The following is a 24677-nucleotide window of genomic DNA, read 5'->3' as shown; positions in this document are numbered from 1 at the left end:
AGAAAGAGTGATGTAACATCTGACTGCAATCATCCTGAACTAGGCATAAATTTCCTTTTGACAGAGATGTAAGGAACAACAATGGTTAAAAAAAATAAACAAAACAAAAAGGGAGTTTTTCTAAATTGCAGTAAATTATACAAAAAGCATATCAGGACAAAGTCAGAAAGACAAACACTCGCTCAGAGATAGACCAGTTTAGTCCGATAATGGGTGCAGTGACTTTAGAAGGCAGAGCTGTAGTGTTTTCTGTGCGCTGGCCCTTTAAAACGCGCCGTGTTTTCATTGGTAAGGTGACGTCAGAGCACTGAAGGACTCCAGCCTATCCTCTCTAAACAGTGAAGGCAATGGTCCTGGCAAAGCGTCCTGCCTTAGGAGGGAGACTTTTACACTGCACAAAAGCCAGGGAAACACTCGTCGCTGGAATGAACCAGAGCCCTCCTGCACTCGCCGTGGATTAAAACCGAAACTTTTACGATGGCTCTGAACGTGAAAAAGTAGCGCGAGAAGCAGCACGCTAAACCGCCACCGCCGCCACCACCACCAACGGACCTTCTACTGCAAAGCAACTCCTAGTAGATGTACGGCCACTGCTGAAAAATATGCTCCAGCCAAGCAGCCTCAACCCGGGCTCCAGTCGCAAATTCGCAGTGTTTTAACCAGTTTCGTGTGACATTCACGGGCCTCTTCTTCACGTTGTTGTTGTTGTTGTTTTTTTAAAGGTTCTTACCTTTAAAGTCCGCTATACAAGTCCACAACCCACCTGAGAGAGAGAGAGAAATAAGAGAGAGAGAGAGAATTATGGCAGGGAAGCTGACAGCAGCGCAAGGCACAGGAATACTGCTGGTGACAGCCAACGTTGGATCCCTGTTCGAGGATGTGAGTTTCCCCATTGATAAACACAGTCTGTCAGTGCTGTCTCTTCACACCAGTGCTTAGTTCTAGCTTCGTTATTTCTCCCGCCACACGGTCAACTCCGTGTCTTTTATCATGCTAAATAACATCAAAGCTGGTCACGACTCGTGTATGTGTCAAGTCGCGTGGAGTAGCTTAAACAGCGACTGTACCGTTATACCGGGGGCCCTCTGACAACCTTAAAAACACACCGTACCCCCATCTGTCTTTAAGGGTTACGTGTTCAACATATGCAGTGACCCACTTTTTCTCTCATGTTTCTTGCCTGCTGTGTATGCACGGCGGCGGGAAGATAACCCGTAGCTTGTTATTACTGTAGTATTGCCACTGATTGTAACTTGAGCTAATCAGGGATGCAGTAGCTGTTTACTATTTGAAGACTCACCCTCTAGGCTGATGTCTGTGTGCATCACAGTCAATAAAAACCAAACATGCATTCTGTCTGTATCAGAACTGTATTTTTTTATTATTATTTTTTAGTTGATGTGATACAGAGTGTATTTTTGTTAATTTCCCTTGAAATAGTCGTTATTCAGCTTTAAAAGAAACAAGTGCAGCAGCAACTGATGTTTCGCTCCTTTTCTCCATTCATATCAAATGTGTCCTGCAGCCAGTGTTGTGAATAACAGAGATGTTACGACCGCAGGCAACATTCAGATATCCACTCTTGACAGTGCCACATGCATATGTCAAGACAGCAGAGATGTCTTCTGTCTAAAATAGGTGTGTCAGGCCTTATTAGGTGTGCCAGTTGAAGTTGTTGAACGACATCTGTTTTGTCATTATTATGTAATTATCTTTCACTTGGTCTACGAAGGTAGTCTGGTACCTGCTGGCACCAAGTTGAGGGGCAAACACTTTTCTGTCACTTTCAGTGTTGTGTCAGCATTGAGTGCCCCCTCTTCTTCTCTCACTCTTGTGACGTGCCGATCCACAACATAAGGAAAGAGTTATCTCTCTGACTGGAGTAAGCCTATAAATAGCCTGCCACCACTCACAAGCACCAAGCTTTGGGTGTCCTGTGCTATTTTTCTGGCTTTCTTTCCTTACTAAACTCCTCTGAGTTGAAATGTAATATCCATGTTTCCTGCTTTGAGTGGGTGTGCAGGTCATGCATAAGGCAATCTATAGTCTCTGATGTGTTGGCATCCTTATGATGAATATGTGGGCTGAATGAAGTTTTTGTTGACTGCTTTTAATACCGTTTCCACTTTTAGTCTGTTTTAAATCGCGTGCTAGGAAATGCAGCCTGACACAAATTCGCCAAGATGCAATATAAATTGTGTCAGGCCTTCAGAATATGCATGTATAGTACGATATCATCTAACTGAGTCTTGTCTTGAAATGGCAGATATTCATTTTCGACCTTGCACTGCAACTGTAATGTTGCAAACATTACAAATATAAACCCATCACTAACAGATGTAACATGCAGTTGTGGTGTGATTTTAGCACGGAGAGCTAATCTGCAAGTATTGATTGATATGCTGATTGTTTTTCTTTTCTTTTGGTAGACTAAAATTATAGGCGAAAGGCTTAAAAAAAAGAACTAGATGACCGTGCATAGTTGACAAGATTTGCTCAATAAGGTGAGCTGATGGCAGCTGTTAGATCACGTCCTATTATGCCTGTGGGGAACCATATGAAAGGAAGCCTATGTCGCATTATTTTATTAGTCTTTCTGTCTAGTGCACAGTGGAGATGATCAAGGCAAAAACCCATATATGTGTAGTTGCTATTATCATTATCGTTATTATTACTGTTATATTGTTATTATTGCCGTTAAGACAAATGTGGACCCTAGAAACCACAGATGTTTTATGTTCTTGTATATAAAGACAAACAAACCTAAAAGTTAATATTCTGTTATCGATTCAGATCAGTTTGTTCCTATGGCCCAATCACATGTGATGGTTCAAAAGGGCTTGACGGGTGCATATATATAGACATACACAATATTTTTTAAAAAAGGAGGGAAATCATGTCCTGAACTAGAAAAATGGTTTCTGACACTTACAGGCACGTGAGAATGTGCTGATAATTAGCTGAACATCAGCTTAGGTCGCAATCGGCCTCGCTGGTTACCATTGCCTGAAATGCCAATAGTAATGCATTTACTTATGGCGCTTTTATCTGTTGAGTCACATCAGTTCGCGCGAGCTAGACGACTTTATTTTGTCTTAAGACAGTTTAGAGTGAGGAAAAAAGTGGGGCTAAATAACAGAAACACAAAAAACAGTATAAAGCAGTACCTGCTGTAAGCCTCGTTTTTATTGTAAACAAACCGGTGTTGCTGTAATGCTGCTAACATTATGTTTTATGGTCATCAGTCATTTTCAGACATCAACTTTTGGACAGTGCAGTCTTTCTCACATGTAGCATCACAGAAGGAAACGGTCCACTTCAGCCATGCTCGCAGTACTGGAAATGCTCTATGTAGTTTAGGCGAGGAAGTTGCCCGAGTAGGGGTGCAGGATGCAGTGCAATAGCCCGTTCGCTAGCGGTGAATGCTGTACTATTTGCTGTACCTGTATTATTCGCATATTGGTACAATGTGACTTCACACTTTTTACTTGGGGAGCCGGCAGGCTGAATATCTACTAAGATCCACTCCGACTGCAGGTAATATTTCAGTCCTTGCGTGCACCTCTGTGCTATCTGCAGTGCATGTGTGAAAACGGCTCGAAACACCTGCCTACATCCGCAGTCCCATTGCCAAGACTTCAAATGAATTTGAATCATTTTGATCTTGACATTTTACATCGAACAGGAACTTAAAAGTGTTTGGCTTTTTTTCAAAGCATCTAACAGTATTCATTTGGGTCTCGCACTCGCAGTTTAAACCCATTCTCGTGGTCCATGCGATTAAAACCAGTGTTTTCTTGGTCAGCCTCGGTGTGTAATTAAGCTGATGCGATAACTGTAGTTATCAGTTATTGTTTGATAAGCATTACAGAATCGTCCTCGAGCTCAAGCCATTTGCTGTCGGCCTTGTGAACCATGCTCAGTGAATCCAATTATGGGAGCAAACACTGGTTTGTCCTGTGTTTAAAACGACCATTAAGGTTTACCCTTCATCTGTCTTTTGTTTTCTCACACGCTCGCTTTTGTGGCTCTAAAGAAGGATCCCTCCCCCCGTGGTCTGTTTGCTCTTTGACTTTTGTGGTGAATTGACCCCAGCACCACATACAACAGGACTCTGAAGTTTTCCTTCTTCTTATTTATGTCCATTCAGCCCCGTGCTGATCCCTGTCCCATGTCTGTTTCAGTCAGGTATTTTTTTCATTAGCATCGTAAAGCAGTAAAGTGCAGTATTGAGGTTTCCGTCACTGCAGCTCAAATGCTGGCTTCCTGTGTAACAAATTTTCTTAATTTATCTCAACCATATATTGATACTGTCACGATCCTGGGTCTTATGACCCAGTGTTTTGAGTTTTAGTTCTTTTGATGTTTATAGTATATGTTTAAGCTTATTAGGTTTCCTATGTTCATTTGTTATTAGATTCCCCTTGTGTCTTCCAACCCCTGTTAAGTCTCCCCTGCCTTCATGTGTTTCATGCCTGTGTCTTATGTTGCCAAGTTCTGGTTGTCATGTCTGCGTCTAATGTTTCCTGTTTTATTTTGAAGAGATCTTGTGTTCCTGTGTTCATCGTGTTTAGTTTTACTCTTCCACTGAGGTCGTTATGTTCATGTGTGTCAGCTGTTCCCCCCATGTGTTCCCACTTCCCTCATTAGCCTCCTGTGTGTATTTAGTCTGTGCCTTCTCATTCAGTCTTTGTCGGATCGTCTGTGTTATTCCCATGCCATGTCCTGCGTTCAGGTTTTCTTATATCCTCCTCGTCATTGCCATGTTTAGAGTTTTGTTTGTGTTTCTGTTTGCCAGGGTTTTCATAGTTTGTGCTTCCTTTCTAGTTTACCCAGTTTAGGTTATTGCTTAATTTGCATTGTTTTTGCCCTTTTATTTTGTACTGTTCAGTCTGCCTTAATAAACAGCTCATCAGTTAAGTTTGAGTTTTAGAATGTCTGCACCTGGGTCCACTCTTCACACTCCACGCAGTTTGCCTCGGCAAACTGTGACAGATACATGTTGAACTTGAGCGTATTAAACTACTACCCGAAGAGGAAGCTATCATTACCGTATACGGGACCTGTTCTCTCCGGGCTAGGTTTTTATAAACTCTTCCCTTCCTGAAGCCACAGTGTGAAAACACAGTGGGTGTCCCATGGGTCCTGCTGGATTCCTGAGCCACCCTGTTTTGCATAATTAAGCACAGATGGAGATTAATGATCCCACTGAAGTGTAAGCTTGGTGAAGACAGGATAAAGGGGGAAAATAAATGAACTAATTGGTAATTAGTTTTCTAATTCAGGTGGAACAAGTCAAACTGGAGAAGATGCTGTAGCTGCACTAGTTTGGACCAATTTACACTTTATGCTTTTCTCTTTGCACCTTAGAAATAGGTGCCATTGTGTCTGAATGGGTTGATGATTGGTTAGAATTAGTTAAGTGCCAGAGCTGAGCTCAATTATCATTGGGTAATCATGTTCAGAATACCCTGGAGTGTTTAGTCTCAGTCTGTTAAAGGGGGACACTGTGCTGGCCAGACTTTGTTGTCATCAAATTATCCCGCTGTGACCTCTCACAGCCCTGGTTTTTAATTTAAGATGGCAGAAGTTTACTCCTTGTTGGGTAAAATAAAGAATAACAGCAGCAAACTATTTCCAGAACATAACTCAGGGTTTTTTCCTGACTCAGAATCTACTTTTGGAGGATAACTACACGTGTAGACATGATCAATCCCAATTGTTGCCATTTTAACCCCTTATGACATTAAAAAAAATTAAACATATTGTGTGTAGGGGAAGTCTAAGGAGTAAAACACATGCACTTATTTTGCAGGGAAAAATTTGGGATTAAATGGGTTAAGCACTGAATTTTTTTCCCCTTTATTTTTGGCCATTTGATAAACCAAAATAAATGCTACGCTTGGGTAAGTAAGCCTGTAGACAGTATAAAACATGGTTTGAGCTTCTATTTCAGTAGTTCTGCCCAAATATGCATTAGACATGAAGAGTGCTACATAATATCACAAAAATGCAGTTGTTGAGCAATTTTCACAACCACAATATTAGGCGCAAACAGCTTTAACTTTGAAGACAATCTATATGAATTTCCGGTTTGCGTCACACTTTTAAAAATTTAATCTACTTCTGGGCTAACATTATAAATTACAGGCAGCTGTGGAGGTCTCTAGGAGGCTATTGGAGCAGCAACTTCTTTGCAACCAATTTTATCCAGCAACAGCCAGAAACCTCCAGGAACCACTGGCAACCAGTTGGGGAGGTCGGGGTGGTCGTATCATTTCCCATTTGGCGGACAACTCAAGATGTTTCAAGATGGAGGATTGTCCGCAGTACAAAACTGCACACTCAATGGCATCACTAGTCGTTAGCCAATGAGCATGCAGTTTCACGGTCAAGCCTGCCTCTCAATAAAGAATAGTTAAGTTTGTCTTTCCTAGAAAGAAATAACAGCAGCAGTCCACTTTTATCAGTGTTTTAGTGAAGAAAATCCAATATTATGTCCTAATATAATATTTTGACATTTGCTGAACAGGGCTGTCTTTGTGTAATCTTTGTTGCTGTGGATGTTTCAATTTGACCTACAGCTCAACACGGTGCCCGATCGCCTCCTGTGTAGACACTGACTGGGGCTCCGAGGCTGCGGCTCTGCTAACGCGCTCCTCCTGCCACGCCTTCTGTGTTGACATGGTGTGTAATCATGCTGCTTAAAAAAAGTCAGAGAATGAAAAGGTTTCCTTTATGGTTTGGAGGAAACAATGTAGGTGTGACTTGAGTGTCCTTATCCAGTATTTAATATCTGGTTTAAACTGAAAGTAATAGTAACTGAGAGATCATATCATGACTTCTGAAGATTTGTCCTCGGAGAGCTCCCTGTGATTACGCTAAATGATTAAAATCTGACAAACAGATGCCAATGTTTCAGATACCTTACATGTAGGGCAGAGTTGTTACTGTACTTTTGAAGCTTATACTTAAGTAGGCTCGGCCCCCCCCCCCTCCCCCGCCCCCCCAGTGACCTCAGTTCAGTATTGGCTCATCTTACTGTAGTTTTCATTCAGTTGAAATCTGCTCTGTTTTTGATGACATATACATCTTTTGTTTACTCAGCCAATATAACCATATGGTGAAGCAATAAATTACTATGAATGTCCCCTTTTGTGGGTTCTGTCTTCCAACTTCTTTTTCATCTCGTCTCTTGTTTCTCTTTCTATCTGTCCTGTCCACTGACAGACAGCTCATTAGCTCAGGCTTTCACAGCTTGGATCCCACTGAGCTGGCATATTTACACCACTAAAAATGGAACAGAGCAGGAAAAAAAAAGCACCTGCCTCAAACCAAGAGGCTAGCTGCCAGTATTTTCAGTAACTATTACATTAAATGTCTGGTGTGGTGAGGAAGTATTTTTTTGTTGTTACCCCACGCAACCTCTGCGTCTCATTAGAGGTGAGAAGCAAAGTGGTTAAAAATGCATTTTTCCTTCTGAACAAGCGATGATTTTGCTGCAGCTCGCATAGACCCTGGAAGCTAAATATAGCTGCCAGTCACATGGCAGATGCTAGTGAATTCCCAAACTGAATAATGTAGTTGTGCGTTCATGGTGTGTATTTATAGTGTTGGCAATAGTAGTGCGAATGTGTGATCCCAGACGTGATGCAGTGTTGATAAGAGATGGAAGAGGAGGAAACTAACGATGTAGGATGGGGGGGTTTTCTTCTTAATATTGGATCCTTTTTGGTGTAACCCGTGTTTTACCGAGGAGCTCAACGGCCCAGGACTGTGACTAAATACTTCAGCTGACTGCTTTATTTTTTCGCGTTTCTTCCGCTGCCAAAGTCTGTCCCAGTGTGTTGCTGCAGGAGTGGAAAAGTTTATGAAAGAAAGATCAGATGATGCTATTTTGGTGTTCTCCCTGCGCTGCCCTGCTCCATCCTGTCATAACATGGAATTAGAATTTCAAAAAGGAAAAGATGTTGGAAGGAAGGCTGAAAGATGGCACCAAAAGGGAACAGCAGCCCAGACTTTCAAGTACCACATTTCTCTTATAGCACCAGTCATCGGTAAATGTGCATCTTAATATTAGTTATAGAGCATTGTTATCCATTGTTATTTGACAGTTAAAACTTAACGATGAGAGTGCAATTTCTTCTTTTCAGTGCTACTATAAGAAACATCCTTTTTTGGGGGGTGCAAAAGCAGATGCTTTTGTTGCAAATTACACTTTGGTGGTAGTGACAATGTATAAGGGTTTCGTGAGCCTGGTATCAGCAAAAAACCTCAATGCAATAAATGAGTGTTTTGCATGTTGTGAAATTTTACGCAATATTTGCATTAAAGCCTCGTTTCAGAAGTGGAAAAAGTTGCTGCACCACAGACTGGAAAGGTATATTAGACATGCACATTTGCCTCCTGCAACCTCTCCAGCCTGACCCGTTGAGGTCTGATCACTCGGACCACATTAAGAGGTGGTCTGAGCAACATACGGCCACATTCTTTCAGCACTGTGTGCTCGCTCACTCAGCTGACGTCTCACTTGCTAGTGAAAATCAGTGTATTTGTTTTTTACACTAAGGCAAGAAAAAACTAAGGCTCCTTAAGTGGATTGGGCTGCTTTTGTGGTTTAATAGGCCTGGATTGGACTCCGGACAGGTTGCTACTGAGTTAAGAAGGTACGGATGGAATTTCAGGAATCTGGCATTTGTTTTTTTTTTTTGCTAGAAAGAGTAATGTATTCCACAAGTTTGGAACAGGGAAATAAGATGTGGAGACCCATTCTAATGCCAGCGAACTTGTAGCTGTCCGCATGTTATCAGATCAGCTGAGGCACGTGTGAATTTCTGGTATGAGCGCTAACAAACGATATGCCCATTTTGGTTTCCTTTGCACAGCCAGTCAATGCCAAGATGGAATGTTTGCCAGTCTCACCGCCTTGTTTCAACCTATCACTGTTACAGTGGGAATAATAAGGGAGTTGTGATCTGATTTTTTTGTGTGTTATTCTTTGATGCACACAGTTCTAACGGTTTCTTTTATTTTTGGTGCTTTGTTTGAATTTATTTTAGGAAACCACAAGATTTAATTAAAACCACTTTGGTGTGGTTTTTTGGGGGGATAGGGGTATTGTGGAATTTCCACTGATCCCCTGAAAAGTCTTAAATGTGGTGAAAGTAAAATATCTTATTAGTAGCATTGCAGTCTTCAGTTTTATTTCGGGTGCCTTCTCTGCTTTTAGAAAGAGGTTTGAGACAAAGATGACCATATTTGGGAGATTCGCTGCTGCTGATGTCATGCGGCTTAAACGGTAGAAAAAACTCCCAGAAACCAGCCTGAAGCCTGAGTTTTGGATCACAGGGAGTTCTTGGCCATATACAGATGTCATTATTTGAAGCTTTGCCTGTTTAATAAAAACCCTAAACACTATAACCACATATGAAAGAAATTAATGCGTCTAAAGCAACAGTTTTGATCAATTAAATAAAACAGCTAGTCAGTAAATCTTCCCCAAACTCTGATTTTATGAAAGTTCAGATGAAATTCTGACCGTGTCAGATTGAATTTATGGGGCTTCTTCAGCTAAACAATAAGCTAGATAGTGGTTATTTTTAGTTTTCGGAACAGATAATAAAGTCTTCTTTTTGCTGTTTAATACCAGGTTTGGGTACCTGAGCAGGCAAGTCAGTTCAGGCCCAAACCAGTAAAAGTCTACATATGATCGTGTTGCTCATGTGGGGAACATGCTGTTTCCACCTAGTTTGCCTGAACTGTTGTTCTTACCAGGCAAATAAGCAAATAAGCAGGCCTCCCTAAAACCCGACAGTAGAGTTTATAGTGGGGTTCTCTTGGGGGAAATGATGCACTCACAGCCATATATATGAATCCAGATACAGGCTCTCGGTAACACATACCAGGAGACAGGGATTTTACAGTGGCTTGAGATGGCCACTGTTTTTTTCTCCTTGAGGTCATTGACCCTACTCAGGAGGATTTGATAATGGTTTTGTGAAAAGACCGGGACAAAGAATGGCCAGGTCCCACTGGGCCCAGATAAGGGATAAGGGTGGGAGTGTTGATGCGGTGCAAAGGAAGTTTGGGTTTACTCCAAGAAACATAATTATCCCAGCTGGGAAAGCAAGTGAGAGGACAGCTCCCCACCCAGCCCCTTGATGAGTCTAAAGACTCATTCATTAGATTCCCAGAAGATACAAGAGTGATGGCTCATGAAACTCCACTCGGGATTACAGTAGGTTATGTGCAATGGGAGGAAAAAAAGATCAATAATCTCAGATCCCAAGAACAGGAGATTTTCGATTTCGTGCAAAATTTCTTTCAAGTTGCAGTGCAAGTCTTATTTTTGCTGACCTTAGAAACCACACAATGTGTTAAACGTTTGTAAGCCAACAGGTTTATATTTAGCATAAAGTAAAAGTAAACAAAATTTAGGGAGGTTCTTATTAGCTAACTAGTTTATGACATTTACATGGTGAGATAACCGGGTTCTTTTAGCAAGCTGGGTTAGAGGGTTGGTAAGCTGGGTCATGTCCCACATAAAGTGTCCAGATGTGCTTTTTCTGCACATATTGACGTTTTTCTGCAAAAGTAGTTTGATAAATAGTTTGATTTTTAGCTGAGTTGGCGTGTTAAACTGTGGGTTAGATGACAGAAGGCATTTTATAACTACTACTAACTATTACTACAACTACTGCTTGCTTAATAGACAAAACAGAATGATCAGTGATGGAAAAAATTTGTTGTAGCGTTAGTTCATTTTCCAAAGCAGCTCCGTGTCCAGACTTGTCTGTCTGTCGAGATATTGTATCAGAGGATGTACCTTGCATATTTAGATAGTAACTCTGAGGTTTATTTGTTTCTTCCTGTACGTAAAGGTCATTGCCCAATAATAGATAGAGATACTAAAAGCTGACACTGATTGCAGGTTTTGTATAATGTTGCATGGTAAAGTGGTGAAGTTAGTTGCTAATCTGCGGTATGACCTTCTGTTCAGCGTCAGCCTTAATAGTGCGTTTATCCAATTGAAAGAATGTCTCACTTTCCTCTATTGACAACTTGTGATGCAGATACAGCAGCTTTGGCTTTATTTGTTCAGACTTCGAGATAGCTGTCTCTGAGGAGCAACACAAAGAAGATGAATTGTCCTTGTGCAGATTGAAGTTTGAATGCCAATTCACAGGGGCTGACAACTGTGAACTAACTGACACCTTTAATAAGAGCTTGACTAAAAAAATGGATAAAAAAGTAGTTAGCTTGTCTGTTTTGATGTTTTCTGTGGAGTTAATGAAAACGTGTTTGCATCATTTTGACAAGGCCAGTGCTGGCATGCAAGAAGGCCAACAAATGAGAGTAGGAAATGCAGTCCAAGTAAGGTGTTGTGCAAAAGTCATCTGCCGCCTCGTATTTCTGTACGCTGTGTTAGACAAGTGGGAAATAGGTGCAGCAGATTATTGAAACTTGTGCAGATTATTAAGATTATTAGTTATTTTTCCCATTCTTTGTCAAGATGATCCCAGATTGCTTCAATAATGTTGCGGTCCAGGCTCTGGGGAGGCCAGTTGATGGCTGATAGTGTTCCATTGTATGTTTTTGTATCCTTTTACTACATTGGCAATGTGTTTGGAGTTATTGTCTGAAAAAACCAAGCTGCTGCCAGTTAGGTGCTTTTCACATTGAATTGGTGGATCAAACTGTGATGGTACTGCATGCAAACTTCTTTTTATTTTTTAAGGACATAACTTTCAGATACTGCTCATCTGCTGTAGATAGTTTCTAGATCCCACATTCCTTTTGTTGTCCTCCACTTGTCCAGTTTCCTCAAGTATTTCAAGGACACACTGTACATCATGCTGAGATGTGCCAAGTTTTTGGCTAAAAACTCTCTGGGAATCAATTGTTGGTAGAAAAATACTATTTTATGCCTGTCAAACTGTGTTATTTTTGGCATTTTTCACAATTTCAGATAAAGAAATGGAAGCAAATTATGTTTTTTTGTTTTTTGACAGACTGCTAGTAGCAAAGTGCCTAAAGTTGTCTTTTATGCATATGGACACACTAGTTCTTCCCTTAAATTAGGTGTCTTTTTTAATATTTGAATGATTCATAGGCCAGTGTTAAGTGGCATAAAAAACAAAGACACTAAGAAAACATTCTTCTGATAAAAGCAACCAATATTCAAAGTAAAACTGAAAGACTCTCAAAAAGCCTGGAGGTCTGGCAGTGAGGGGGACTTTTGCACAGTACTGTATATAATACATAAAGTACCAATTTGATGATTTCTTAGAAAGCTCATAGATGTTGAGCATCTCCTTGTTTTGCATGTGATATTAGACATCAAACTTTTAACATCAGCACACGTGGGTTTCAGTGGAACCTCTTTCTCCTCTTTCTCACCTGCTTTCTGTAAGTTGATAAAGGTGTTGCACACAGGGGATTCTGTCCATGCACCATGTGAACGGTTTCTTTTTTCTGTTGATGTGGTCGGAAAGTTCACAGCTCCTTGCTTACTCGCCAACCGTGCGCATTGTGTAGCAAACTGGGATCTTCTACACTCGATAAACATAAACCCAGAGCCAGGATTTTCTCAACATTTGTATTTGTGCACTAAAAATGTAGCAGAGTTTGCTGTAAGTGGTTTACATTTCCAACAGCTTGCTGTGAACATGTTGGTGTTTATACCTGGGGTTGTGCGTGCAGTTTATGTTCAGTATTTTAGCTCGCGTCAGTGGTGTTTATCAAAGGAATTTGGCTGACTTTCATCTTGTAAACCCAAAGAGTGTGTTTTAAAAAGCTTGCTTAGCAACAGCAGGCCTTCTGTCCACTTATGCTTTTATCTATGATCCACATCCACTTCACTTACATGAAACTTTTACACTTACTGTTTGTTATAGTCGCACACTCACAGCAACACATGCTCACGCGTTTCTCTTCCCTGCTGCGTTTTCTCTAGGCTGTCGCGTCTGCTGAGGGAGACATACAAACTGAATGATTACAGAAGTGCTCATACCTCTTTTGTCACCACAGAAGCCAAGCGTCTTGAATAAAAGAGCTGTAGATCACAGTCTGCTTGTGCTGTGGTAAAGGCTGAAAGGCAGGACCTGGAGTTTAGTCTGTCCTCCCCTGCCCTGCTCCACATCACCAGAAGCTGCAGGGTTCGGTTTAGAAATGGGATGCATGAAAATTGTGTGTTGGTCACAGAAAAGCTTTGCAGTGGATTCTTTTTTTACATACCCTGTCTGATTATATTATAGGGTTAGTAGTACTTCATTTTGATTTTCATTTTTTAAAGAAAAATTATGTTCATTGAACTCTGTTTTTGTCATTACAACTTCTAATGTCTTCAAAGACAGTTATGTCCTTGCCTCATCTTGTAATTTAACTGCAGCAAGCTACAAAATTAAGGCCTGTATCGTGTATTGTTTAAATGATTTCAAAGGTCAGTTGAATGTGTTGACTCTTTATAAGCCACCGCAGGATAGTCTGTCGGCCTGCAATAAAACGTCAAGCAGTGAATGACTGCTGCCTGTCGTGACAATGCCAGTGATAACCAAACTGTGAAGCTGCAGCTGCTAAAATTGGTTTGAAGGAGGTTGCTGCTGCACACACTGATGAGTAAAAAGTAGGTTAAACGTTGTGATGTGAAAGATATTTACAGTTCACTTTATTAGAAGTTACCTGACGTTTTTTTAATTAAGATTTCTTTATCTACTCATTTTGTTTTGTTTTTTTGATGGCATCTTTGCCATCAAGATAGGTGAGATCAATACCCCATCTCATATTTTTGATATAAATATAAAGTTAGGACTGGAAACTAGAGGAAACTGTCAATATGTATATATAAAGACAGCCCTCTTGTCTGGGTGAAGGGATATTTAAACAGAAGGCCCCTTCAGAAAACCACATGGGCATGATCATCAAAATCAGAGTTTATTTTATATTGAATAAATACCCGAATTCAGACTTCCCCATCTTGGACGACCACAGCTCCTGTGAGCTCAGAGTATTGTCACATGAACTATTTCTCAGCTCAAAGCAGATATCCTGAGCCAAAAGCATAACTGCAGCCATAAACTGCAGAAAAAGACAGTGGATTGGAGTATCTCCTACCGAAATGCCGGCATCTTTTGTCAGGCGGGGTGGCGTGGACACCCAGCTTTGTGAACACGATAACTCAAGAACAAGAGAATGTAGGACTTTTAATTTGATACCATAGATGCATCTGCTAAAAATCTCAGGCGAGCGTTGGTGGTTTGATCCCTGGCTGCTCAAGTCTGCAGTTTGCATGCATAAGTATCCTTAGGAACATGCAGAACCCCAAGTTGCTCACTGACATTTTTAAAGAAGCAGCTGAGTTACTGGAAGGACAACCACAACAGCAACCAGGTCAGTGAGTCAGTTGATAGCAAAACCTTAATACACGAAGTGACTACATTAAAAATAAGAACAAAATGATTTAGTGAGCCGAGCAAATAGCAGACTGTCATTGTGTTGAAAAGATAAAAATATTAATAAAAAAGTGTTAAAGTTTGCTAAAAGGGTAGCTAGTGATGTGCCTGTCTAGCTTACCAAAATAAAGTCTAAGTCAGGGAAATGCTGTAGTGACATGAAAAGCCTTTCCATCTCCCAGCAACTAAGCAAGTTACATTTTTCACAATATAGGACTGTTTCTTTAAGTAACATTTGTTCCTGCGTTATCGGTTATGTATGGGCATAATGTTTAAAGTACACTACCTAGAGCCCTAACTTTTGTGCTATTCTGATGCATATTCACAGCTTTTGGAAACAATATTTGCTCATAGTATGTCTGCAGGAGAGATGATGGACATTACATCTCAGGTCTTCCTGTGCAGATATGCTTAATGAAGCTGTGCACGTTTGACAAAAACGTAAAGTTTGGACTCGTGAGCTTTAATGCCTCGTCTCTCCTTGTGTCTACATGCTTTACATTGACTGTGCACAGTAAAAAAAAAAGCCTCACCAGCTGGGTTGTGCTTCTTCTCACTCGCTCTATGCCCTACAGAGACCTCTCCACTTACCATTTCCCTTTATCCTTTTCCCCCCATATACAACCAAGTGCACATTCCCAGCAGGACAGCTGTTTATTTAACCCAAAGCTTTTGATGGGAGAGCTCATTGTCTCTGATCCATGTACAGTTCGTGGGCGAATATTTCCCTGTTAAGGCCATTGTTTTTTTTTCTCCTATGGTACAAGTACAAACTTGTCTGGCCTGCTCAAGTCATTAAGCGGGGCCTGGTACTTATGACCGTACTCTTCCTCCAGACTCTTAGTTCTTTAGGATTTCCTGCTCTGGAGACATACTGTAATGCAGAGCACCTGGATGCTGTTACTGTATGCTGTGCTTTCTATAAATATCAGCTATGATTGGGTCACACACATACATTTGAATGAAAATGCCTGTTCATGCATGAGTCAGAGTATTGCGTCGGTTAAAAGTGGATCTTCTGCCACTCACAACTGTGTCTGGTTTGCCTCAACAACTTGCTTGGCCATAATGGAACATTGCCTCCCAGTGAACATCAGTATCTGGCTGCTTGACATCCTCTGCTTCCCATTTAAGGCAAGACAAGAAGTACACTGATCGCACAATAATACAGAGTGACGCTAATATGCACTCGCTACTTGCTCTCCATCTCTACTGACGTAGCTTCTTTTACATTTCATCTTTCAAACAGGTTTATCTTTGCATCATTTGACTCTGGACGTTTGAAGACACGGCACAATGAAATATATAGCTTTTGTGGTTTTTGCCTGGTCAGTTGTCGTGCTGCATCCAGAACCTTCATGTTATTTCCTTCCCTCACATGTAAATGGAGAGCCAGCTGCAGAGGAGGATGGCATTGAGCGTTACTCCTCGGAAAGCTGCTGTGGTGTCGGGAGCTTGGCGTCTGCTTTAATTACTGCATCATTAGTCCTCCCACTCTCAGCCTCACTTCTGCAGGAAAAAAGAAGACCCTCAATTACTGTAGACCTGCTTGCATTATTTGTTGACATTAGTGAACGTCACAATATTACTGTATATATAAAACTCATACATTCTTTGTCCAGAAAATACTAATAGATAAACTAATAGATTATTAGATCATCTATTTGTTAATTATTATTTGGTTATTGTTGTTTTTTGTTTTTGTTTTTATCTTCAAACAGCATTACAGTCTGTTATAATCAGTTTTCTGTCTGTCTAATGGCTGTTAATGTAGAGGGATATTTAAAACAAAGTCTTCTCTCTCTTTTTTTTTTTTAGATCTCTTTGCATTGCAGTCACTGTTGCCACTGTGACTGATACAGAATCCTGATTTTTTTTTTTTTGGATTGATCAGTAATCCTTTTGTACAGAAAGGTGCAAATAATTGGATCATGGGGTATTTACAGAGTAGTTAGCAACTTAAAGGTAAGAGACAGTCCCAGCTGCCGCAGGGTGAGAGGTGGGGTGCAACCAGGGCAGGTCCCCAGTTTGTGGCAGGGCTAATGCAGAGAGAGAGACAACCATCCACATTCACATTTACACCTATGACAAATTTAGAATAACTAGTTAAGAGAGCATGCAAACTCCACACAGAAAGGTCCTGGTGGATTCGAACTCAGGACATTCTTGCAATGGTGCTAAACACTGTCCCGCCATGCTGCCCATCCATAAAGATATAACACCAAAGTTAAGAAAAGTCTAAACTAATCTGTTATTTCACTACATGTTGCTGTCAAATGTTACTGCCAGATGAACTACTTTAACTGATTTATGAGCCCAGCAGTGTTACCTGTCTCAGGTCTAAGAAAGGTTATTCACACTGTGGAATTCAGACATTACATTAGTTATATTATTTATTCCCGTGCTTTTCTTTTTCATGAGGTTTTCATACAGTAATAGACATCCTAAAGCAATAATGAAATAACATTAGATGTGACACAGGATGCAGCATTTATCACACTAATAGTGGTCACACAGCTGAAAGCAGGATCATCTGCAGCTCTGTGCTGATGTTTCTGAGCTGTGAAGGACTAAGCTGGAGTGTGACCACTCCCTGCAGATTTCCCCTTTGTTTCAAAAAATGGTCACGGGGGCTTTGCCAGTTTTCCATGTGTGCCTGTTTGTGTTGCTTTTGTGTGTGTGTGTGTGTGTGTGTGTGTGTGTGTGTGGTCCCCCCGCACTGCCTTATCACTCCCGGCCTTTCCACAGGGTTATCACTTGGTCTTCCACTACCGACAGTAAAGTTTCCACTGCGGACAGCTCGAACAATACAGACCCTCCCTCATCTCCCCACCACTTCTGCTCTCCTCGGGAAGATATATATAGACCTCGGCAACCACAAACATATCTTTGTCTGAGACATCCTATTATTATTTCTTGTCTTGAGTCTCGAATGTCACAAAGATTTCCTCCTGCAGCAACAACGGGGAGAAGTTAATAAAGAAGTAAAAAAAATCAAGCAAGGATTAAAGTCTTATTGGACTCTAAATAAAGCTGCTTATGCAGTTTTTTATGGCAGTTCTCTCTGTGATGCATTTTAAATTGAGCTTTATTTCAGTAGCAGCACTTGGATCTACACCTCTGCTTTATCAGAGGGCCATCACCTGCTTCAGTGGGCTTCACTGATAGAAGAAAGATTTGCCACTGGAACATTAAAGAGGTGTTTGTAACATGGATGTGAGCAGCACTGAATTGACAGGTCACAGATTTAAAAAAAAAAAAAAAAAAAGACTAGACAGTCAACCGTACACATACTTGTGTGAGGGGTTCTCCTGGCTGTTTGCCTGCTGCCTGTCAACACTTGCTGGCTTGTAGACAGGCATCTCTCAGGCTCTACGGGACAGGCCAGGTCTTAGGTGCCAGTTCACGTAGCAGCTGAACAGATGGTACCGTCTCCACCTTGCCTGCTTCACGGATTTTTATTACCCAATTTGGCCAGCAAGAGGCTGGTTAGAAAGGGAGACAAATGCCTGCTAAAAAAGGAATACATTTATTCACCTGCTAATGCTGCTCATTTAGATTTTATGGGTATGTGCTTTAGCTATAGCACAGGTGGAAACCTTTTTAAATCTTGTAAATAAAACTTTGAATGTATGTTTCTTTCCAAAGACTGCTCAGCGTGTCAGTTGGGATGCTGAAAAACATTCCACTGATGGCAGAAAAAAAAGAAAAAACACTGCTCGTATCATATAAACTTGTCCAATGGACATAAAATTGTCTGACACAGAAGAGCGCACAGGTTTACAAGGGCTGGCATCAGTTTGGTGATTTTGTCTTGTAACACATTGTTAAAACACTTTGCCTGGCTTGCTCTGCATGTGGCCTATCATTCTGATCTTTATATGTGCAGCAGCTCTAGAACAATAATACTTTACAGGCAGTGTGCTTTGACCCTTACAACTCTAGCTTAGTTCTGTGTCTAGTTAAAGTCGTTTGTTGCACTCGTCATTATCTGCGTAACTAGCTGATGTTATTGGCAGAGTGTAGCTGCAGCCACACAGTTGAATTTTGGCCTAACAAAGCACCTGTGTTGATACTGTAGCTCTATCTAGCTATATGGTTTTAAGGACACAGTTTTGGGGCCACAGTGCTCACAGAGAAATGAGCAGAGGGATTTTTAAGCTCCTCTGCCCTGCTGTCATGAATAGCAGCATCTCTAGTCACCAGCAGACCTTTGTTTACTCACTGACTCTTTTATTACCCTAAAACAGGCATGGGGCTACTTTAAGACCATAGTTTTGTACTGGTCTGTTAGTGCCACCGTCACTCTGAGAGGCAAGATTTACTTAACAACCTTCAAGGAGTGGAAATAAAAGTTGTTGTTTGTTTTTTTGATTGAACAAACATTCTGTTATATTAATAATAAGTTGATTAGTCATACAGGTAAGTTGATAATGATGAGAGGAGCAGTATAAGAGATGTGAAAGAAACTTGTTTTTTGCATTTCATGCCTGCGCAAATGTATCCGCAGACACTAACAATGAGAGGTGACAGCCAAAGCCAGTGTCTTATCTGATTGGCTGCTGACAGAGGTAAAGTAGTGCCTTGAAGGGACACTTAAGAAGATAGCTTCCCGGGAATGGTGATCTGCTTCGCACCCTTACTGTCCAGCCTATTTCCTAGATCCAGCTTTGCAGCTAGGAAAGTGAGCACCAGCAGCTCTATATCAAGTGACTGTGCAACTGCACCGACTTCTGCCATGGCAGATTAACACCGACGCTTTATCCTAGTCGATGACTTTTCCAGTGTCAAGGTGTTTAACTGCGTCTGTTTTGAATGTGAATGTATGATAAGTAGACATTAGACATATTCTGAGAAATTCAATGACTTGTGACCTCCTGGTAGAGGTTATAGGGCTGCCTCTCTTTTGGAGAAGATAATTGTCCTCTACAGTATAAACAATGGCCTCTAATTCTTAATTGGGTTTATTAGGAACTGTGTATTGTATTATTCTGGATTAGTCTTACTAACATAGAACAATGCACATATTTATAGTTAATCTAGGCACTGGAGTGGATCTGTATTAGTCCCGGGATAATGTTTGATATTTTGGGGCAAGTGTTGTTGACATGAATTTTTAAGGCGTTAAATACTCACATATAAATATACTTTATAATATTCTTATGATGTACTGTATTCTAATATCTAATAAGTTCTAACAATTAATTCAATCTTCTTCACCTTGTTTGAACTGAAGCCATTAGTAGAAATTAAACCAGATTAATTAAGTGTCACACTAGAGGAGCGGGGCCATAGCTATTCTTACTGTTCTCCAGCAGCTAATGTTATTGTGATTAGTATGCGCTTAGTCATTCATTGATTGTGTTAAGAGCTTCAATTTTGCTCACTGCACTGCAGCAGGGGTGAAATGACACTTGGCTGTAGGGTCAGTGTGAGAAACAGTCTAAAAATATTGGCTCTATAGTCTAAACCCTCCAATATCAGAGATTAAGGGGGCTTCTGTGCGTGTATGTGTGTGCACATAGGCACACCCAGTGTGGTTTTTTGTGTGTGCCTTAAACTCACGTCCACTGAGGTGAAATGTACGTGGTCAGTTTTAGTCACATAATGTCCTGTCTATGTGACTCAGTGGAGATCTTTGCCACAGGCTGTGTGAGGTGGCTAAAACGGTTTTATTTTGTTAGCGATAACAGTCCTTGTGCCTAGCCAAAAGCTATTTGTGAGTTTGTATGAACTTGACATCTGGAGCACAGAGATTACATGGAACTTTGTCTCTCAATTCCTGTTTACACATCTCTCATGATGACCAGTGTACACTCCTCATCCTGTCTGACTGTGCACACATTTTCATCTCATATTAATATATGTCTGCATTCTGCTGGAAGGCCACCAGAGAATGATGGGAGCGAGCGCTAGACATGATTAGATATATTAGATGACGAATGGGACCAGGCTTAGGTAAACAGGAAACCGAGTAGTTGAATCTGTAAAACTGATGAGGTGTTTTGTGCTGTCTGATGGGCGATGCAGCCTGAAAAGCAACAGGGGCAACACAGAACGCCTTGAAATGGTGAATCATTTTAAAGATAGGAATAGAAATGAGCCAGGTCAGGATGCAGGTTTTGCAGCCTGCTGTTCCTGGGAACTTGTTTGCCATTGTTCAGGTGAACATTATTGTCTTTGCATGTTCACATCACAGCTCCCACTCATCTATACGATCCAGGAATATGTGTGTCATACCTTTCTTGGAAAGCGAACATTTCTCAATAGCATGCAAAATGTGAGTACTCTTAATACTCTTGGGATTAGAGTAAATTGGATTGAAAGAAAAATGTAGTATAGAAAACAGCAGTTATTTGTATTCAGATTTTACAGGAAATACTGGCTTGAGTCTTGTTCTGAAGGCTGTGATAGTGGCACAGCTCTGTGAACAGTATTATTGGTTGAGTGTTTTCCTATATATAAATTTTGGTGTGGAGCTCAGGCATATTAATGCCCGCCAAACTGTATTTGGCTGTTGCAGCAGTGTTTTACATACATTGGTTTTTTTTGTCATGGTACCCCTCAATATCTTCTTTAAAGCTACTGATTTTGTATTTTTTACTATTTGCAATGTAATATTTTAAATTGATTGCGGAACACCGATTTCACTCAGAACCTCATTATCCTTTTCTCACTCCTTAAAACAGCTCCTTCTGTCTGTACACGATATGTGAATAACAGGAAGGATTGGAGCCTTTATAGATTGATTCTGTCAGCTATGTTAGAACATATATTAGAATACTGATACATTTGGCAAATAGCTAATATTGTAACATACAAATATATATATATATATGTATATATCTACACACATGCACCCTGTCTACCAGTAGCTGGTGTTTTGCGCCTCTGGTATTCTTGCCAATTCCTTTCTGTGCCCCACTCATGTATTGAGCCATGTGCCTGTCCATGTTAGCCGCCATGATGTCTGACAGGAGCTTCCATGTGGTACTGAGGCAGGTTATTAGCTGGTAGTTGGTTGGTGAACCTTCAGAGGGTCTTTGTTGACTGTCCGGCCTCCGGTTAGCCATTCTGGGTGTCCCTCATCGACTTGAAGCTGGTTCATTTGTACTGCCAGACGCTCATGGAGTGCAGTCAGGTTCTTCAGCCAGTAGGCGTGAAGACAACACCATGTCGGGGGCCTGGTGCCTTCCTGGTGGAACACTGAGCTACTAGTTGTTTCGTCGTTAATCTGGATGCTGGTATGCTAAACCAAATATAAACAGTACAGTGGAAATGCCTATGTGAGGCTCTCATTGTAACTTTAGTGCAGATACAATGTTGCAGGTGAAAGCAGACCTACAGATTGTAATGTAGACTATTCCAGCAAGACAGCACCAGACAACGCTTAACCTTGTTCATATACAGTACATTATATGATTAAGCCAATGTTAAATTTTCACTGTAATTACAGATATATACCAAACAACTTATTAGTATTCATAATGTCACTATTGGTTTTTTTTCAGCTTCCAGCTCAGATTTGGTAGGCCACTGGGTTTGCAGTACACTGAAAAAGCTTAACAGAGATGGAGAGAAGTTTATATTTTTACAGTTGACCTTGTGTCAAAACTCAAGCCACGTGTGAGTTGACTCTGCATGTAAAAATATGTGTGAAGAGCCCAAATGAGCGAGGCCTTACATTCTTCTGCACAACAGTGCCCTTGCTTTCATGGCAGGACTTTTCTTCATCACGAGAGTTTCGTGGCTGGGCAAAGATGCTTACCTTCTCTTTTCCTACTTTCCCATCTCATCCTGTTTTTCAAATGACCTCTAAAAAAGTTATTAAGTCCTCAAGCTGCCAAATGTATGACACACTTAAAATATTCTTTTCAATGTAGGCTGACCTCATGACTTTCCCACCATCTGCTCTGTCATGTCAGTTCAGAAGAAAGTTTTGAAATTGAATTATGAAACAAATTGTGTCATATAAACTGTTACCACTAATTTCCAACAAAAAAAAAGAAGAAATAATAAAGGGAATTTTATGAAACTTCCTTGCAGGCACCTCACCCAGGGATGGGCTTAGATAAATAACAGATCATGTGTTTTGAGTGTATCCAACTGAGGGCCCATAAGAGGGGGGATCCCTCTAGGGTGTCAGCAGTTTACTCTGTGATGTTGAAGGCGAATGGAAACCTCTTAAAATATCAACGGGAGGGGCCACAGAGAATATGAAATTCAGGAAGTCAGAAGAGGTGAAACTAAAGGAGAATACAGTTCAATTACAGGGCAGTGGAGAACACTGTTATTCACCACCGCCCAAATCCTAACACACAGGTTTCAGAAACATGCGTTTCAGCTCTGTTAACAGATGGTCAAACATCTTTTAACAAGTGTGTCGTGTGTCCAAAATCATTGTCTGGCCTGGGTTTTAACCACTGAGAACTGTTGTGGTGTTTCTGAGGCGTGACTCATTCACTCTGGGTCTGGTTGAGGTCTGGGCCCAGGCACTGTGTTGTGGAAACCCAGATCCCTCTCTGCTGTTTATTTTGGAAGTTTGGTTTTCTGGCACCGGGTGAAGATCAGTGCCCAGAGGAGCTGCTTAAATGAGAGGACTGCTCAGGAGGTACAGTCTTCATTTGGACATATTTTGGACTTGTTTTTTGTGGAAAGAGCGGGGGAGAGTCTGCTGTGTCCCATTTTGGGCTTTGCCTGACGAACTGTGATGGATTTAACCTATTTTTGTATGACACGGATCTCCATGTTGATCTTTCTGCTCTAGATAGTATACAGTGACAGAAAGGATTGTTGTGGGGCTTCTGAGACATTTTAATGGGGTCCTGGTGGAAATGGAAAATGACCCTTCCGAGCTCCCCTCTCTTGCCAGTTGCTCACTCTTTTTCCCTCCCCTTCCTTTTTTTCCTTTCCTCACTCTCTCTCGCTCTCTCTGTCTCTCTCTCTCACACACTCCCAGCAGGAAGAACCCAATTATAGAGATATCGGGCCCATGCTGAAAACGTGATAGCCTGTGAAATGTCTTCGGCGTCACACAGAGACAATGTTTGTCCTGCCCCAGTGCAAACAGGATGCTGTGTGCAGGAGAGCGCCACGAGATAAGAACAGAGGGAAACGCTAAGAAAAAAAAAGAAAAGAAAAAAAGGCAAACCAAGAAGGCAGAGGACAGCATTTGCAGTAAGGAAAAAACAGCTATGAGACAGGTGATCCGGAGATGGTCTGACCCGGCAGAGGCAGAAGAAGAGAGCAGCAGTACAGTTACAGTATCAGCAGAATAGGGCAAATCTTGTACAGGAAGTAGAAGTGTATAGCCCGCCACCTGAAGGAAACGCAATTTGTACTATAGACATTGTTTTCTCTCTCTCCTCCTCCACCTACTCCTAACCATTTCCTGTTGCTTCCCTTCTAGAGACGTTTACATAATGACTTCACTTAACAACAAAATCACTGGTTAATTTGTGTGACACCTCAGAATGTGATGAAGGCTGTGATACCTGACAAAAATCACACGCTCTGTACACAGCGCGCTGACAGGGTTGTGCCTGTTCTAATTGTAATTGCATGCTATCCTCACACAGAAATGGATTACAGGACCATTATGTCCTCTTTTCTCCCCACTAAGCCAGAGATTATAATCACATTCCTGGTGCTTATCTGCTGAGCTTGTTTTTTTGCCATAAAACTGACATAAAGATACTAATTCAGGATTAAAATGTGGGTCGTGGCATTTTCAGGGCAGGAGTTTAAAAAATAGTTTTATTTCTTGTCACAATTTTCCTGGTTTGAGTTTGTATTTCCAGCAGCCAAAGCCTCCAAATACTCTGGAGATATGCTGAGCTGTAACTTGGGTAGATAATCTTTAATTTTATTTGTTTGATTAGGAATCTTGTGGATGTTTAGAGAAGACTTCATGTGCAATAAACTACTGTGCTACACCCTGGCAATGCAGTGTACATAAACACGCACAGGTCAAATTATCGATCTTGCTTACAAGGGATGAAATGACATCTATATTTAGCTAATACAGAGTTATTGGTCTAAAGAAACTAAAGGGTTTGATGAGGTAGTGCTGTGCTGTGGCATTTGTCTTTTTTTAATTTTGTTTTTTTTTCCAGCTCTCAGCGTCAACACCAAAATTCTCTCTTTTGTTAGTTTCACTGAATCAATAGCAGTAATGGTTCCTGACACCAAGGCACAACGTCCAGGATCGATATCCAAATCAATCTT

The 24677-nt window shown here is 41.0% G+C and overlaps 1 protein-coding gene across 3 annotated transcripts in view; it reads left to right on the top strand.

The window, feature by feature from the left end:
* The first annotated feature begins 336 nt into the window (after positions 1 to 336).
* The window catches only part of LOC134640273 (inositol polyphosphate-5-phosphatase A-like), a 149569-nt gene continuing 125228 nt past the window's right edge, over positions 337 to 24677 (top strand). For 2 of the 3 annotated variants that reach the window (XM_063491950.1, XM_063491951.1), the window contains exons 1-2: positions 337 to 581; positions 723 to 879. In XM_063491950.1, coding sequence (XP_063348020.1) covers positions 580 to 581; positions 723 to 879 — 159 coding nt within the window. In that variant the 5' untranslated portion in view covers positions 337 to 579. Of the gene's footprint in view, positions 880 to 24677 lie in introns of all 3 variants that reach the window. The other variant, XM_063491952.1, reaches the window with a different exon arrangement.

Source organism: Pelmatolapia mariae, linkage group LG13, assembly GCF_036321145.2.
Source record: "Pelmatolapia mariae isolate MD_Pm_ZW linkage group LG13, Pm_UMD_F_2, whole genome shotgun sequence".
In the NCBI taxonomy this organism is placed as follows: domain Eukaryota; kingdom Metazoa; phylum Chordata; class Actinopteri; order Cichliformes; family Cichlidae; genus Pelmatolapia; species Pelmatolapia mariae.
Note: the sequence above shows the minus strand (reverse complement) of the source record. Positions and strands in the feature narration are given on the sequence as shown.